Here is a 14762-nt window from a genome sequence, read left to right as displayed (position 1 = left end):
ATACACAAGGTGAGATGTAAACTGTTGCAGAAGTCCAAGTGCAGAGTTTTTGCATGCAATTGTAGTTCTTAGCAGCCCAGCATGCACTACCCCAAGTATATGATGTTTCATGTGAGTGCCATGATAACCACACAAAGCTAAAGAAGAAACACGAGCCGGCACCGTGGCTCACTAGGTTAATCCTCCGCCTGCAGTGCTGGCACACCGGGTTCTAGTCCCGGTCGGGGCACCGGATTCTGTCCTGGTTGCCCCTCTTCCAGGCCAGCTCTCTGCTATGGCCTGGGAGTGCAGTGGAGGATGGCCCAGGTGCTTGGGCCCTGCACCCCATGGGAGACCAGGAGAAGCACCTGGCTCCTGGCTTCGGATCACTGCGGTGCGCCGGCTGCTGCGGCCACTGGGGGGTGAACCAACAGAAAAAGGAAGACCTTTTTCTCTGTCTTTCTCTTTCACTGCCCACTCTGTCTGTTAAAAAAAAAAAAAGGAAACACGAAAGAAATCACAACATAGATATTATTTTTAAAAAATGAAACAGAAATAAAACAGGAAGAGAAATAAAAGACAGGCAGTAGAACTAGATGACTGAAAGAAATCCATTAACAAAAGTACAATGGTGAGTTCTTCTCTTTCAATAAATACTATGAATGTAAAAGTACTAACCTCCCTAGTCAAGATACACAGTGGGCAAATGAGAAAAAAAAAGTACCCACAAAAAGCTACAAGAGACGCCTGTGGCTTTAAGGACACACCTGGAATGAAAGTGAAGGGATGAAATAGACATTAAATGTAAACGGTAACCCAAAGGGAGCAAGCATGGCTCCACTTGAATCCGATAAATTACACTGTAAGTCCAAAAATGTCACCAGATGCAAAGAAATTGACATTACATAATGATAAATGAGTAACTGTCAGAAACAAGCACCAATTATGCAGCCAACCTCTCACCTAAATATATAAAGCAAACGTTGACAGAAATGAAGGAAGAAATAGCACAAATACAACACTTACAGATGATTTCAATGCTCTACCACCTGTCATGGATAGAATATCCAGAAAGTAAGTCAATAAAGAAACAGCAGATGTTAACATCATAGACGAAAAGGAACTGCTGGGATATAAAGAACATTCCAGCCTATCAGCAACAGAATCTTCATACTCCCAGAGCGCATATGGAACACTGTCCAGAATTGGTCACTTTGAGTCACAAAACAAGTCCTAACAAATCGAAGGCTACAGTTACATCAAGTGTCATCAGTAGCAGCATGAAAATCGAAAAATTCACAAGTAGCTGGAAATTAGAAACAAATTTCCAAGCAATTTCTGAGTTAAAGAAATGAAAACATTAGTTAGAAATCAACACACACAACATATCCAACCACGGGATGTAGTGAAAGCACTACTAGGAGTACAGCTCAGAACAATGAAGTACTCCATTAAAGATCTCCAATTAGCAACCTAACTTTATACTTCACAGAACTACAAAAAGCACAAACTATGCCTAAAGTTAACATAAGGAAGGAAAAGTAAGATTTATAGCAGGGAAAAAAATGAGTAGAAAGATGAAAGAAAATAATGAAACTAAGTTGGTGTTCTGAAAACATAAGTGAACGTCACAGAACTTTAGTGAGACTATTGACCCAAACACAAAGGAGACTAGCATGACCCATCAGCTGGATAAACTAAAAGTAAATTCCTAGAGATACAGAACCGATGAAGACTGACTCCTAAGAGAATCAGAAACATCTCCCAAATACAGAAAACCCTTGAGAATACGGCATCAATGAGAAATTCTACCAAATAAATGAAAATTACTGGGAACCCTCAAAACACATTTCCCAAGAGATTCCATGTGCTGGGGCACGCCAGGAGGCTACAGTTTCAACCCTTGCCTTCACGGTCAGCCTTGTTGGGTCTTTGGCTGGCAGGTGATTGTGCTTCAAAAATTCCAGGAATATTTTTCACATTGAGAACTTCTCAAAGCCACCTGTGGCCATCACATTGCCCTGTCCCAGGCAGGTGACAGGATAAAGGACTGCTGCACCTGTGTTTCACAGACCTCCTGGACACAGGCCTTTTCCCCTCTTTCCAGCCATGAGTCAGCCCAACCATCAGTAAGCCTTGCAAAGCACTAAGGACTTTGCAGGAAGCCTTCAGACCAGTCAGGGAAGTCAGAGTCACCTGGGTCTAAGTCCTTTGTGCAGCTCCACGCTTGATCTGTCCCTTCCCGTGGCTTTGACATGGTGGGCTTTCCTAGTTTCCACCACTGTCAGGCTACTACTAGTCAAAGTGTGTATGCAGTTTGTGAGAAGGGCATGGGCATAAAGCAAGCCAAAACTCTACAAACCTGCTATTCGTACTGAAATTTAACCCTTTTGCTTGAACAAGCATTAGAACTGTTGCAAATGTTTAATATTCCAAGAAAGTTGATTTTGACTACTTTTGCTAATGCTTTCTTTTCCTTTATAAAAAAGGTGATTTGTGGAGGTCCTAAGCAGAAATTACACTTAGCCTCTTCCCTTCGAAGCGTATCAGTGTATGCTCCATTTCTTTTTAGAACCTTGAAAGATTTAAATAACATTTCATCTCTTTGGAATTCATTTTACTACATAGAGCCCAGAAGGAAGTAAGTAGTCAGCTGTCATTTTCTAAGTTACTCAGGAATACCCTAATGATAATTTAGGAAAAGCTATAGACCACCTCAGCAGAGGAAATTGTACATAGATGTGGTTTGAAACAAAACTGCAGTAAAATCACAGACTGCCCAAGCCCTTCCAGGCACTCCAGATAGAACACTCCGGTTCAGTTTATCCTACATAATTTGTACCATCAGCTCTACAGTGTTTGTAAATTACACGCAAGCTGGATCACGTTCCTAGCTTCTCCCCTGTTCCAATGGGTCGTCTACACTGTCTGTACCCACAACACCGTACAGCAGTGATTCCATCCAGCTGCTATACAGGTTCACGTTGCACCTGCTGTGCCTCTAAAATGCATTTGCTCCCTGAAGCACTATTCACCTCACAGCAGGGCTCAGCTTCATCGCTAGCTCCTTAGAGAACTGCCACCAACTCCATGGTGCACGCACGGGTTCCCTCACTCTCTAGCCCCTCACACAGGTTCAGTGTTGCAGACACTGCTGATTACTTGACATCACAGGACACATTTATTACTTTCCTATCAGACTTCTACAAAAGGACGCATTATTATTATTTTTTTTCCTACTGCTGTGTTTCCAGAAATGAGTACTGTGCCTGGAACATACCAGGCAAGCATTTCCATTATTAATGTAAAAGATCAAAGAATAAATTGACCACAGCAATTTGTTCGGCTACTCTGCTGGTAGAAATAAACAACAAGGGATCCAACTTCTTTTGCTTCCCAAGGAAAGTAAGTTGTTAATTTCCTAGGACTCTGATGCTCTCAGGGGCTAACGGAATTGCTTGGCTGCCATACAATCAAACATACCGCAAAGAAAGGAAGCGAGCTGTTTAAAGGCTGAGAGCACAAGACAGCACCACCTACCTTTTGCGAACCTGAGAATTACCTGGAAGCACTGTTCTGTAAATATCATTCTCTCTGCCATATGTATTCCCTGTTAAACCCCCTTAGTCATGTAGCAAGTAACTGCTCTGCACACACACACAGGCAAATATACACAATCTCTAGTGAAACAGGCAAATATCTGCAACACTGTTATCTTCCCAATGCTCTGAACCCACAGCGGATAACCTGTGCTGGGTCTCACACTCTGCAGTGTTTCCTGTTCACCCCCAACACACTAGCAGAGAGGTTCTCTGAGAGGCCTGCTGACTGATTCATGGCCCCCTGCTCAGTCTCATGGGTGCACATCTACACGACCTGAGAACAGGGGCTGCAATCAGATACTTGAGTATGTCTGTCTGCATGTATCGTTGATGAGACCACAGGGAATACTTTCAAGGAGTTTATACCTCAATTCCACAGAGGTGAATCATATATACAAGAGAGACTTAAAAATTAAATGGTTTTTCCACGCAAGCATACCATTTTATATTCACTGTCTAAGTATGTATCTGTTTATGAAAAGAAAAACGTTAGGGTAGACGCAATGACTGCATGTCAATTTTATCCTGACATTTCTGAAAAAAGAGTTTAAAAGGTAAAATAGTAAGATACCAAGCATACAATGTCAGAAGTTTGAAAGCACATCGAAATATTTAAAACTATCAGTTTGAAATATTAATGACAAAATAATGAAATGTTGGTATGTAGCTCCTGAAAGCACATTTCATTTTGAGAAAATAAGGAAAAAGGAGATGTTTATAAAGAGTTAATTGTACTAACCTGACTTATTTTCCTTTGTTCCTGCACAGCTTTTTGAATTGCCTCAGATACTTTTTCTTGATCTTTTGCATGCTCTGTCTTCCACAATTCCCTTTCTTCAGCATGGACTTTTTCCAAATTTTTCCTTTCTTCTTCTATGGCTTTTAAAACCGCATCCTTCACTGCTTCTTTCTCAAGCTTCAAAACAAATAATGATCAAAATAAAAATACTGGGAAGAGAGACTGCACTGTGATTACTTGAATGAGACAGTCCTGGTTAACCTACAAGACACAAAGCTTTGATCCTAGAGGGTACAGTCCTGACGCTGCTGTTTCTGTGCATATTACATAATAAGAGCTGTAAGATAGAAATCTATTGTTTTTATACAAATATTTCTACTTAGTGTCATGGTATTTCTGACCTCCAAGCCTTAGCTTAAAGTAGCAGATTTTAAATCATGTGGTGTCAACATCCCTTTAAAATTTTCAAAATTATTGAGGACATCAAAGACCTTTTATTGGTATTCATTACACACATACATATCTACTGTAGTGAAAATTCAAATCAAGAAAAATGTTGACTCATGTAAAATTAATAACATTACATGCCTACTACATTAAAATATTTTAAAATCATGATTATATTTTCCTAAACAGTGACAAGAAAGGCATTGTTACGTATATGTAAACCTCTTTAATGTCTGACTTAGTAGCAGATCTTTCTCCTCTTTTAAGCCGGTAATGATACAGCTTTTGGGTAGACATACAGAAAATCCATTCTCGCACAGATTGGTAAGAGAAAAAAGAAATGAGTAGCCAGTGTAAATAACTCTAGATATTCTTGATGATCTCAAACCGAAACATGACCAACGGTAGTTCTTTACCAGTGAACTGCAGTAGGAAATGAAATTGTGGGGCTGGCGCTGTGGCGCAGTGGGTTAACGCCCTGGCCTGAACCGCTGGCATCCCATATGGGCACCAGTTCTAGTCCCGGCTGCTACACTTCCAATCCAGCTTTCTGCTATGGCCTGGGAAGCAGTAGAAGATGGCCCAAGTCCTTGTGCTCCTGCACCCACGTGGGAGACCAGAAAGAAGCTCCTGGCTCCTGGCTTCAGATCGGCGCAGTTCTGGCCGTTGTAGCCATCTGGGGAGTGAACCAGCGGATGGAAGACCTCCCTCTCACTCTCTCTCTCTGCCTCTCCTCTCTCTGTGTAACTCTGACTTTCAAATAAATAAATAATTTTTTAAAAAAAAACAGGAAATGAAATTGTGGCAAATAAAATTTCAATAATCTGTAATACCTCAATCCTTTCTTAAGCTTTGAATAATTTTTTTTTTAACTTTTTGCCTTAAACTAACTCAGATTACTTTCCACTGTGACCTGAACCCATGCTCTGCAAGTTCACAACCTGGCCTTCGACTGCAGCATCCACACCACATGTCCATGTCAATTCTGGCTCCGATTTCTACAATGTGTCTGTTTCTTTCCTGTCCAAAACAGTACTAGACTATTTCTATCACTCGCTGTCTCTCCCCCAGATTTCTGAGGTAGTCTGGTCTTTGCCTGTTATTCCCTGTGCTAACTCCCCCTTTTTCCCAACATCAGTGTTAGTTACTGGTACGTTTCGCCCTAAAAACTGTCAACACTCTCCCTTACCTACCGCATACAACTCAAACTCAGTTCAGAATACTAGCCGTCTTTCAAGACTTATTTCAAAAACAACAGATTAAAAGGTATGACAGGGACATCTTAGCTATATGCGCATAAGCTAGTACATTCCTCCTTGCCTTACTGGTATTTAAGTAATATTTTTAACTCTTTTAAGAAAAGGATAAATTCACAGTCGTCACTGTGGCACAGTGATACAGTCAGTATGTATTTCCTGACCTTAATTTAAAATCCCAAACTCCAAAGTTAGTGCTGTAGGTGTACATGTTGCTATGTATATATTTCATACCAATGAGTACTCTAATTAATGAGTTATTTCACATCTGGCTTTACAAATTCCTTACTCTGAGATAGAGACACATACACAGACACCCCTCCCCCCCACGCGGGCAACAATATCTGCGACTAAGCCCCAGGTGGGTATCAGTGTCCCAACAGATACATTATTTTACCAAGTAGTTGAGAGTGTAAACTGTAAGGCGCCTCTTATTCTAGTTAAGTGTAAGGGGGAAAAATAAGAAAAACATCTTCTGCCCTGAATCATTACACAAAAGTACACTAGAAATACCATCAATAAGTTCAGGGTTTTTGTCCCACTCAAAGACAACCCATTAATGTGGATGGACATACCTTTGTAGCAGATTCTAATGCCTCCTTATTTTTTTGTCTTTCTTCCTCCAGACATTTTCCCAATATTTCCTGTAAGTGATAAGACGGAAAGACACTAAGTGTAGGCTCTGAGGAAACAAAACATATTGCTTACATATTTTGAGCAAACTTAAAATACTACCTTCTGTTCTTGAGACTGCTGAACCAAAGCTTCCTTTATTTTTTCCTTTAAGAGTTCCTTCTCTGTGTCTAACATTTCCAGGAGCCTCTGATGCTACAAGGAGAGATAAGGGAATCAGGATTATGGCTCTGAGACCAGTATCTATTGAGGAATGTGGCTGGTAGCACTGAATTCACGTGCCCAGAGGTATACAAGTAACTCTTCTAAAAGGAAGGCATAGAACCCCAAAACACTGAACTTCCTTTTCTCCAATCTCTGTTAGTCCCAACATTCAGCAAATTCTATGACTTGAGATCTAACTAAAAAATACACCCATTTGGAAAATTAACATGAAAATGATATCTTGCTCCAAAACTGTATTTGGAAAAATCCCATCATCGGCTTGCAGCAACAACAGTAATCAGACAGTAACTCAAGTTTGCTTGGTGAAGGGCTACCATAGGAAACACACACTCCATCTAGTAAAGTGGCAGGGAAGAAATTTAAACACTTTATTATTCCAGCATTTTAGCAGAGACTTGAAACGTGAACTTAGGACATCACTCAAAGGAATATTACACAATAACCAACGTTCAAGTGTGCGGGGCTCAGATACTTTCTTCTATTCCAATGGGCTAGTGAAAAGGCACAGAGAACCCTCCGACACCCTGAGCCGGGTGCTTGGAGCTTTCTAACAAAGCTCACCCTCTGTAGCCTCAGTATCTCCCCTACAGAAATGCCAGACGCTGTCTCAGAGCAGTGCTGGTGTGGGAACACTTTATCTGTACACATTGCTACTCACGCAGATTTCTCATTCAGATCCCACAGGGAAATTTGCTCACGTTTCAAATGCTATTGACCCGCAAGCCTCCCTTACATAGGAACTCAGCCTGACACCCAAGTTTTCAGACAGACATGTGGTTCAAAGCTGTTCTGATTCCAGCCATTTCCGGAGGAGGCAGTCTATATTTGGATAAATGACCAAACGGTCCATGTCTTAAGATAATGTTATATTCCTGCTTTTCATTTTAATGTTACTTTTCATCGGCGCTTTCCAACAGAATCAGAAACATCACATGAAAGATGTGTGGTTTTTCTTAAAAAAAAAATTCCAAACCGTGATACAAATCATGGCATGATTCTGAGAAATTATTGGTACCATATGAATTTGTGAAAGGCAGTGGACTAACAAATGAGTAGACTTACCACAGAATACACAAGGAATGACAACTGAGAGTCTAATTGTGCATTCCCAGTCTAGATGCACACAGGCTCAACAACAGTACCCAGCCCCATTTAACACTACACTTGTGAACAACAGGCACGGATATTACACCTGACAAACAATTAACACCTGGCAATGGCAAGTACAATTCTTGAATGAGGACAAGAATGTTCCATAAAAAACACAAACTGAATAAAATTATTGTAATTAAAATACAGAACAGGCTTTTCAGAGCCATTAATAACTATGAAGTGATTTTTTTCCTTACTATTATGTCAGCAAGTCAGACTAATGGAAATCGTTAAGTGCTTCCATGTGGACCAGGTTCCCTCCGTGGCCCAAGAAGAACCCAACTCAAAGAGGGTATTTCAGCAAAGATGATTGTGTGTGTGTGTGTGTGTGTGTGTGTAAATTCATGCCTGACAGTTGCTTCTTAGTTTTGACACAATGCTGTAACAGAAGATGATTTTAGATCTTGTCTGTGAACAGATAAACCTGAAGTATGCTTGAAATCCACTCACAGTAAAACCACCGATGCACCTGAGCAGATACAACCAGGGTCCTGGCCTTTCGTGTCCAGGCACAACTTTCACAGTTCCAGGCACTCCGAGAAGTGTGTTGCCTGCAGCGGCACCCCATGGACCTCCTACGACAGACTGTTCTGTGTCTGCACGCACTTCTCATTTCCAGATGAGTCATCTGAGACTTAGCGTGAGAACTTCTCAGACCTTGAGCGACTCATTCCAACAATCACCATGCCTTTCTACCCCTCACCAGTAGAAACCATTTAACAGATAAAGGCCACCCTGCACTACCTGGCCATCATCAGTATCACGGAAGCCTCACTCCCATTTCGCTGGAAGGGAACTTGACTAATCTGTGACGTCATTCTGTTCTTTGCAGGGCACTGTGGAAGCCAGATGTCAGTTCCTGAACAAGGAACAGTCAGTATTAGGAGAGCTGATTCACAAACACGCTGAATGGCACCAGAAACCTTCAGGTCTTAACATTAAACACCATTCATTTCTACAGCAAATTATCCAATAATCCAAGTGGCTAATCAAGAACCACTTTCAGTTCAACTAATATAGTTATATTTGCCTTAGAAAAAGGAAGATACTCAGTGTGGAAATCATCTCCCAGGATGCCATAACCGAAAGAAATCGCTGACAGATTCTGAGCAAACGCTGTTCTGGGGGAGCTGTGTATGTAATTATGTAGATGCATGCACACGGTCACCTGACTGACACACATTTCATATTCTTTCAGAACTCAGCGGTATGCTATTATGCTTTACAGATATAATTCTATTTTTGTTCAATTTATTAAATATCTTACCATTCTGCCTGTAGACAGTGCATCCAATTTCTCATTTAAGAAAAAAATCCTGATTTGTGTGCGCTGTGGTGTGAGCAAGTACAAGTACAGCCTTGGGAAGAACTCCTGGAAGCTGTATAATCAGGCTGAAGACTAAGCACCTTTTACACTGCAGTGCCCACTATACTCAAAAGGAACAGCACCTAACAGCGCGCAAACTAGGGAGACAACACAGCAGGACAGATCCTCAACTGCCACGTCAGCTAAGCAACAGAACCTCTGCACACTGGAAGCCAGGGATCCCCGCTCTATTTGTCCAGCAACAGGGAATGTTTGGACCAAGAGCTCCTGTTTATTTCACCATTTTCCCTTCTGTAATGGGGTCTCTGGGACCCTTTCGTTGTCATTTTAGTGATCTGGGGATGGGTGGGTGGCATGAACAGAATGTAGGATGGAAGAGCGTTCTAATTCATCCTATTTACCAAGATTTCACATCACGTTTCAACTATTTTAATTATATCATGGACTGCTACGTGCAGGCATGTCAGGACCTCCATAAATATTATCAGTGATCCTCACAACTCAGAATGTGTTACCGAGCTGCAGAGCAGTTACACAAATTGCCTAGGCGCACAGGACCGTGGAAAGTGGAATACCAAATGCATGGATTCGAGACTCATTTCTCAGGGGCTAAGACATGAAAAAGGGCTCCCACAGTCTATCGGCTCCATCTCTATGGACTGCATCTCTGAATTTTTCATGCATTCATTCCATTTATCTTGCCTTGCCTTGTAATTTATGAGTGACTTACAGTGCGGTCACGGCATACCTCCCATTCCCCCACCGTGCTCCTTATGGCACAGAAACAGATCACAAGACCACGAAACCCAGGAGGAAAGGGGGACTGCTCATCCCGTGGCAAAGGACCCTCTCCCCCCCCCCCCCCCAAAGCAGGACTAATGTGTTTATATAGCTGAATCTCTCCCATCAGAATGCCAAGGGGCTGACGCTGTGGCACAGCCAGTTAAAGCCCTGGCCTGGAGGGCCGGCATCCCATATGGGCGCTGGTTCTAGTCCCGGCTGTTCCTCTTCCTATCCAGCTCTCTGCTGTGGCCTGAGATAGCAGTAGAGGATGGCCCAAGTCCTTGGGCCCCTGCACCTGCACGGGAGACCCGGAAGAAGCCCCTGGCTCCTGGCTTCGAATGGGCACAGCTCCGGCTGTTGTGGCCAATTGGGAGTGAACCAGCAGATGGAAGACCTTTCAGTCTCCACCTCTCTCTATAACCTCTCTCTGTAACTTTGTCTTTCAAATAAAATTAAGTAAATCTTAAAAAAAAATAGAATGCCAAGAAATATACAGAGCAAGACAGATAATTTTCTATCAGCTAACAAGTTTTTTTTGTTTTCTAAGACATTCCTTCAGGGGAAAAAAATTTCATGAAGAAGTCAGAGGACTGGGGGTGCGCCTGCAGTTCAAGCATCCCATATGGGCGCTGGTCCAAATCCCAGCTGCTCCACTTGTGGTCCAGCTCTCTGCTATGACCTGGGAAAGCAGTATTAGATAGCCCAAGTCTTTAGGCCCCTGCACTCGCATGGGAGACCCACAAAAACCTCCTGGCTCCTAGCTTCAATTGGCACAACTGTGGCCATTGCGGCCAACTGGGGAGTGAACCAGCAGATGGAAGACACTCTCACCCCTCACCTCTGCTTCTCTGTCTACCTCTAATTTTCAAATAAATAAATATATCTTTAAAAAAAAGTTAAAGGACTAATATATAAGGCACAATTATTAAAACTAAGTTATACGTGCCTGTTAGGTAACTATTACTCAGTCTAACTGACATTTTGGGGACTAAGATAGACTACATTCTATGATAATAAACATGTGCACTGGGACCACGCAGCCCTGGAGTCAAATTACCAGCTCTATTTGCAGGAAACTGTAGGACATAAATGCTCCCAATTCTTCATTTTCTGTTTTTTTTTGTTTTTGTTTTTTGTTTTTTCCCCCTTCCCTCTGTGTAAAGCTAGTAATGCCAACCCTGTGCTGTTAGGAGAACTGGATGAAGCCACATATGGGGTGTGTCTAGCACTCGAAAATGTTAACTAGACTTCCTACTGGATAGGTGGCAACATTATGATAGTGCCTTTCACTTACGAAATGCTTTGCATAGAAAGGAAAAATACTATTTGCCACTCAAAATTAAGGGCCTGAAAAGGAATGTCTACATACTTTTACAAGAACAAAGACTAGAAAAATAACCGTCAGAGTATCCCTCAGTGAAAAGTGATAATCCAAACCAGCATCATTTCAGTGCACGTTGTTGACTAACGGACTTCACGATGCACACTTTATTCCTGTCACCAAGCACCTGAACCCAAGGAAAGGCAGATCAAAGACCGCAGGCGGCATCCACGCGGATTCTATGTGGCAGCTCTCTAACCTGTTATCTACCATCAGTACACACGGGGATTCCAGCATAGTCTGCCGTCAGTGCACACGCTGTCATTCGTATCTCTAGCCGAGACAGAGAACGACCTGATCTGGGGGCGCTGTGAGTCTTTGTGGGCCTCAACGAGCTGTATTTGTGCAAGGGTATTTTAGAAAGTTCATGGAAAAATAGAGTTAAAAGCATGAGCTTATTTTGGTACAAAAAGTAACTGAAAAAACGTTTGCACCAAAATAAAGTCATATTTCCATTCCATTTTTCCATCAACTTTCTGGAGTACTTTTAGAGCATAAAGGCTACTAGTCCCAGCTGGGGGTGCTGAGGAAAGACACAAAGACATAGACTGAAATGCAAACTCGGTCAGCTCTGCTCCAGTCATGTGACCACAGACAGCTTCTGGAACCCGAGATCCGACATCATCGCCTGGAAATCGAGGATTAGCACACACTTCATAGAGTTGTTCTGTGAGTAACTGACAGCCTTTCTGAAAAATTTTGAGTACAATGCCACTCTTACTAAAAGCATATGATATTTTCTAGTTAAAGTTCACTAAAGAAAAGTTGACTTCCATAGACATGATTTGGACAATATCGTAATGAATGTTTACTTTCTGTTCTTTTCTTGAAATTGTGTAGATCATTCATCTTCGTGGTTGAAATTCAACTATATATTTTAATATAATACTTCCCTATTAATTGTCCTGCCACTAAGGTTTGTCCTCCTATGTTAATTTCTAATTTATTGTACATCACTTCTCTCTGTAAATATATAAATTCATTAATCCTTTTCAAACATACTTACAAACCAGAAACACTTTGTTTGGTGCCAACCAATAGCAGGTGCTGCGCTGGTTTCTGGAGATGAGAGATGAGGGATGTGGCACAGGAAAGCCCTGCCCTCTGGGACACTTCGAACTGATTTACACAATTATTCTACACAATCTTTTCTTCAGTCGATGCAACAGCTACTTTTGCCCCTCTGCACATAATATCTTTTTAAACAGAAAGCACTAGAAATGATCTGGAACTAAATAACATGAAACATAAAAACATTAAGTAACTAAGAATGCTGAGACCTTTTCAGATGCCACTTCCACTGCGAGCCCGCTGGCTCAACTCCTCAGCCACCACGAGTATCATCCACACCCAGAGGAAGCATCATCACAGGACATCAGCAACCCAGAGGCAGCTTGGCTGCTTAGTCACAACACGATGGAAATTACAAGGCACCAACACAGAGCTTCGCCAAAATGCTTTCAGACTCCACTCTTTTCATCATTCTATTTAAAAATGATAAGGACTATCTACATTACTTCTGGCTTCCACCTCAATACGTAATTCCTTAATCGTCCTTAAGTTCCGGCATCCCAGAAACGGCTCACCTGTCTACGACAAGCAGTACTTCTCTCTGCACCTTCCTGGCTAACCGCGATTATTCCAAAGTGGGCATGTTCTGAATACCTTTTGTTATGTACTTCAACGCATAAATTCAAACCAACGCCACATCCTGAGGCTCCTAAGAATATTTTTGTCACATTCAAGATATTGCAGGGCAGTTTTCTGCTTTATTTCTAACAAAACACTTCAAAACATTCATTCTAAAGAAAGAAGGGCTTTCCTTTCATTACAGATCAAAACAAACTGATACACAGCTATGACTAACGTTTTAATTCTTGTTAAGATGAAGCAAGGACAAAATACTAGACACAGAAAGGGTATGTCTTAGCTGATGGAGAAGACAGACAATGAAAAGGTGGTAGACACAGGGCATTCCCTACTCTCACACTTTCACTGCTTTTGATAGGAAGATTAGGAATTTATCTTCCCATAGCTGAGCACGAGGAACAGAGCAGAGGCCACACAGCACCTACGTGCTGGAACCGTTCCCCAGAGGCCTTCTCTCTCGTTTGCTTAGCTGGGTTTTAGGCTGTGATGATTTTTTCATGACTATTACATTTATACAACCTTACTCATCCCACCAGCATTGTGACTGCTGGGTAGAAACTACACTTCTAAGACAACGTTCTGCATTTAACCTAGTGACAGAAAATCTTTCTGCAAGTATGCCACACTTCCCTGCCTCCACAGGCGTTAGAACACATCACTCGGTTCTTTCCTGATAGGCAGGCTGCTAACACAGTCATTTTTGATCCTTTCAAGGCACATCAGGCATGTCTGCTGAGCTGTCACTCATTTTGTAAAGTAACTCTCCAGGGGGCGGGTGTTCAGCCTGGCATTTAAGATGCCAATTAAGTCACCACATTCTCCTGTAGAGTACCCAGGTTCAGATTCCAACACCAACCTCAGACTCCAGCTTCTTGCTAAGACAGATCCTGGGAGGTAGCAGAGATGGCTACTGAAACCCACATCAGAGACCATGATTCCAGGCTCACTTGCTAGGCCTGGACCAGCCCAGCCACTGCAGGCACTTAAGGAGTGAACCAGCAGATGCGAATATGCTATCTTTCTCTGTCTCTCAAAGAATTTAGAAAAAGGAGAATCTTACCTATACAGAAATTGCTCTACATTAACAGGGCTACTGTTTTCTGAGAGGCCTGTGGCCAAAGATGCTATATCTATGGCCTTTGACTAAAGGGCCTGAAGCCTATCCAGTAAAAAACTAGAATCCTGGGAGCTCAGCACTGTGTCAGAGTGTGCAGAGCTGCTGCACCCTGTGATGCTAAGAGACCAGAACAAGGTGTCCTTTAGAAGGCAAACACTGGGTTGGCACTGCGGTGCAGTTGGTTAAAGCCATGGCCTGCAGTGCTGGCAGCCCATATGGGTGTCGGGTTCAAGACCTGGCTACTCCACTTCCAATACAACTCCCTGCTAATGGGCCAGAGAAAGCAGCAGAAGACAGCCCAAGTGCTTTGGCCCCTGTACCCACATGGGTGCAGGGTTCCTGGCTTCAGACTGGCTCAGCTGCAGCCATGGCAGCGATGTGGGGAATGAACCAGCAGATGTAAGATTCTCTCTTTATCACTCTCCCTCTGTCTCTCTGTAACTCTGCCTTTCAAATAAATAAATACATCTT

General features: G+C 42.3%; 1 protein-coding gene across 25 annotated transcripts in view; it reads right to left on the bottom strand.

Moving 5' to 3' along the window:
* The window catches only part of CCDC91 (coiled-coil domain containing 91), a 344415-nt gene that overhangs the window by 93030 nt on the left and 236623 nt on the right, over nt 1-14762 (bottom strand). For all 25 annotated transcript variants that reach the window (XM_070049574.1, XM_051850367.2, XM_051850358.2 and 22 more), the window contains 3 exons: nt 6759-6851; nt 6599-6667; nt 4321-4497 (listed from right to left, as the gene is read on the bottom strand). In XM_070049574.1, the coding sequence (XP_069905675.1) occupies nt 4321-4497; nt 6599-6667; nt 6759-6851 (339 nt within the window). The remainder of the gene's footprint in view (nt 1-4320; nt 4498-6598; nt 6668-6758; nt 6852-14762) is intronic.

The sequence above is a fragment of the Oryctolagus cuniculus genome, chromosome 9, assembly GCF_964237555.1.
Source record: "Oryctolagus cuniculus chromosome 9, mOryCun1.1, whole genome shotgun sequence".
NCBI lineage: Eukaryota > Metazoa > Chordata > Mammalia > Lagomorpha > Leporidae > Oryctolagus > Oryctolagus cuniculus.
Note: the sequence above shows the minus strand (reverse complement) of the source record. Positions and strands in the feature narration are given on the sequence as shown.